Genomic DNA, 3,242 nt, shown 5'->3' on the forward strand with positions numbered 1-3,242 from the left:
ATATGTGGGATACAGTTATGAAGTAGCAACGAAAATAATTTTATGCTTGGGTCACAACATGAGGAACTGTATTTAAAGGGCCAGAAGGTTGAGAACCACTGCTCTTGAGACTGGCTCTTCCCAAGGCAATGACTGCATGACACCCGTTACTGAGCACAATGTGGGCAAACCTCCCTGGTGTATGCGTGCTGGAGAACAAGTAGAAACCTTTCCTGGCCATGGTTTCTCTTCTGCAAACCCACTTGGTGAAGGTGACTTGGTTTTCAATAGAAATCAAAAGGATAGGTTGGTTATATGTTTGCTTCTAGAATGAAGAAGGATGGAGGAGAACAGTGTGGGAGAAGAATAAGAAAATGATTGACCTGCACAACGAGGAATACAACCTAGGGAGACAGAGCTTCACCTTGGCAATGAATGCTTTTGGTGACATGGTGAGTGTGGCTTGGGAGGCTTACCTTGCGCTTCCTCTCCTCACTCAGTTCTATACTGAAATAATCCCTTGCTTGACAACATTCTACTTCTTTTTCTTTGAAGACCCAGGAAGAATTCAGGCAGGTGATGAATGGCCATCAAAACCAGATGTGCAAGAAAAGGAGAGTGTTCCGGGAACCTTACATTGCTGAAATCCCCCCAAGGGTGGATTGGCGAAAAGAAGGCTATGTAACTCCCGTGAAGAACCAGGTATGACAGTACTCAGCAGGTCTCTCTCCAAGAGTTAAAGCCACAAAGGAGTTGGTGTCATGGCTGTGGTAGACTGTAGGACAATGTGTGTTTCACTAATTTTTAAGAGTTTACACATTGTTGGCCAAGTTGTCGAAATCTTGCTATTTGTTCTGTAGACTGAGAGCTTCTCTATTGTTTTCAGGGTCACTGTGGTTCTTGTTGGGCATTTAGTGCAACTGGTGCCCTTGAGGGACAGATGTTCCGGAAAACTGGCAAACTTATCTCACTGAGTGAGCAGAACCTTGTGGATTGCTCTCAGGCTCAAGGCAATAAGGGCTGCAATGGTGGCCTCATGGATAATGCTTTCCAGTATGTGAAGTCCAACGGCGGCCTGGACTCAGAGGAGTCCTACCCATATCAAGCAAGGGTAAGCAAAGCTCTTACCTGTATGTCATTCTTTTTGAAAGTTGAACGCCTTAGGGAAAACAGATGCCATATTTAGAATTCATATTTAAAAAATTATTTTTAGAATTCATATTTTAGATTATAGAGTATATATATATATATGTAAACCATCAGAACTTCCGTCAAAATATATCAGCCTTGAACAGTTCTGTTTGGGATATTCACAGTTCTTATTTCTCTGTTACATGGAGACATACATACCATTCTAAATATAGCGCAGTTTTCTTCAGAGTGAAACATTTCTTATGGAGAGATAGACCGACAGTGGCTCCATGAATAGACACCAGCTAGTTTTTCATTTTCAAAACAGCCAGTAGCATTTCACAGACGTAACCTGGAAATCATGAAGCTACCTCCTGCCTGAAACTCATGCTTCCCGGGAGGTGGGTTAGCAACCAGATCTCTTCCCCTTGACCTTTAAAGGTTGGACCCTGCAGATACAGGCCCGAGGACTCTGTTGCCAATGACACCGGCTTTGTGGACGTCCCTGGGAAGGAGTGTGCCCTCATGAAGGCAGTGGCAACCGTGGGGCCCATCTTGGTGGCTATTGATGCAAGCCATCTTAGCTTCTAGTTCTATAAAGATGGTAAGCATTGTCTGTGTAGAAATCTAGGCAGAAGAACTGGAAAACCACCATGTAAAGCAAGATTCACTCTTTGGTTTGCATACTTTCTGGGTGTGTGGATTTAGCATTGTTCATTGTGCACACACAATAGCTTTCCCTGGTGCTTCCATTTGACATTACTTGAGCTGTATCCTCATGATTTTAAGCACTTTGTAAATATATTTAAATGGCTACATAATTTGATTGGTGTAGCTTAATATACTTTACCTTTTTCCAATTGTTAGGCCTTTAAAATTTTCCAAAAAATTTTGCTGTTGTAATCAAAGCTATAGAGATCCTTTGACTCAAGTAATTCTGTGTTCTGTGCTATTTCCCAAGACTGACATCCTAAAAGTAGAATGAGAAGGCTTCCAGAGTGTCTTTATGCCTCCTGACTGACCCATTGTTTACAAAAGAGATTGTGCCAGTTCAGATTCCTGCTAGTATTAGATGAGGGCCTGAGTCCCTAGCCTAGATTTAAAAAAATAAAAGTTCTTGTTTTCAAATCGTACTTGGTTTTATGTCATTTAGCTGGATTTTGAGATGCCTTCCTTACTGTAGTTGATCTGCGGGGTTACTGTCACCTGCTCTTGGAGGTCCTCATCCCAATATCGAATGTTACTTTCCCAGGCGTTTATTATGAGCGGCGCTGCAGCAGCGTGGATCTAGATCATGGCGTTCTGGTGGTTGGCTATGGCTTTGAAGGAGAAGAATCAAGTAACAATAAATATTGGATTGTCAAGAACAGGTATAAACCCCTAAAAATACTTACATTTGAAAAGGGAGACGTTTTTGGAATCAGTATTTGGATACAGGTTTTCAAACTCTTGAGCACACTTCTGAAATTCCAGAAGTCTTTTTTTTTTTTTCTTTCTATAGTCCTGTTTATTTTTTGGTAGTTCTCACTGGAGGATTTTTTTTCTTGCATTGATTTTCAAATTTTATTTTTAAAAATATTTTTATTGATTTCCGAGAGGAAGGGAGAGGGGGAGAGAGATAGATGAAAGGGAATCATTCAGTGATGGAAGAGAATCATCGATCGGCTGCCACCTGCATGCCTCCTACTGGGATTGAGCCTGCAACCCAGGCATGTGCCCTTGACTGGAATCAAACCCAGAACCCTTCAGTCTGCAGGATGACGCTCTATCCATTGAGCCAAACTGGCTAGGGCTGCATTGATTTTTTAGAGAGAGTAGAAGGGAGGAGGAGAAAGAAATATGGATATGTGAGAGACACAATGATTGGTTGCCTCCCACACCCGCCTGCAACCGAGGTACGCGCCCTTGACCGGAATTAAACCCGGGACCTTTTCGGTCTGCAGGCCGACGCTCTACCCACTGAGCCAAACCGGCCAGGGCTCAAAGCCTTTTTATTTGACTTAATTATGGTTCCACCTCCCATCAGAAGTCACATTATCCCCCCCCAGATCAGCCAAAATGTCTGCATGAGCCTGCATTCCCCTCTCCACCCTGACATCCTGCTAAGGCAGTGGTCGGCAAACCGTGGCTCC

General features: G+C 43.1%; 1 protein-coding gene across 1 annotated transcript in view; it reads left to right on the forward strand.

The window, feature by feature from the left end:
* Positions 1-62: 62 nt before the first annotated feature.
* Positions 63-3,242, forward strand: part of LOC102752061 (cathepsin L1-like) — a 6,575-nt gene continuing 3,395 nt past the window's right edge. The window contains 5 exon segments of the mRNA XM_015560469.1: positions 63-431; positions 535-681; positions 866-1,090; positions 1,552-1,714; positions 2,363-2,533. Coding sequence (XP_015415955.1) covers positions 354-431; positions 535-681; positions 866-1,090; positions 1,552-1,714; positions 2,363-2,533 — 784 coding nt within the window. The 5' untranslated portion in view covers positions 63-353.

Source organism: Myotis davidii, unplaced genomic scaffold, assembly GCF_000327345.1.
Source record: "Myotis davidii unplaced genomic scaffold, ASM32734v1 scaffold534, whole genome shotgun sequence".
NCBI classification, from domain to species: Eukaryota; Metazoa; Chordata; class Mammalia; order Chiroptera; family Vespertilionidae; genus Myotis; species Myotis davidii.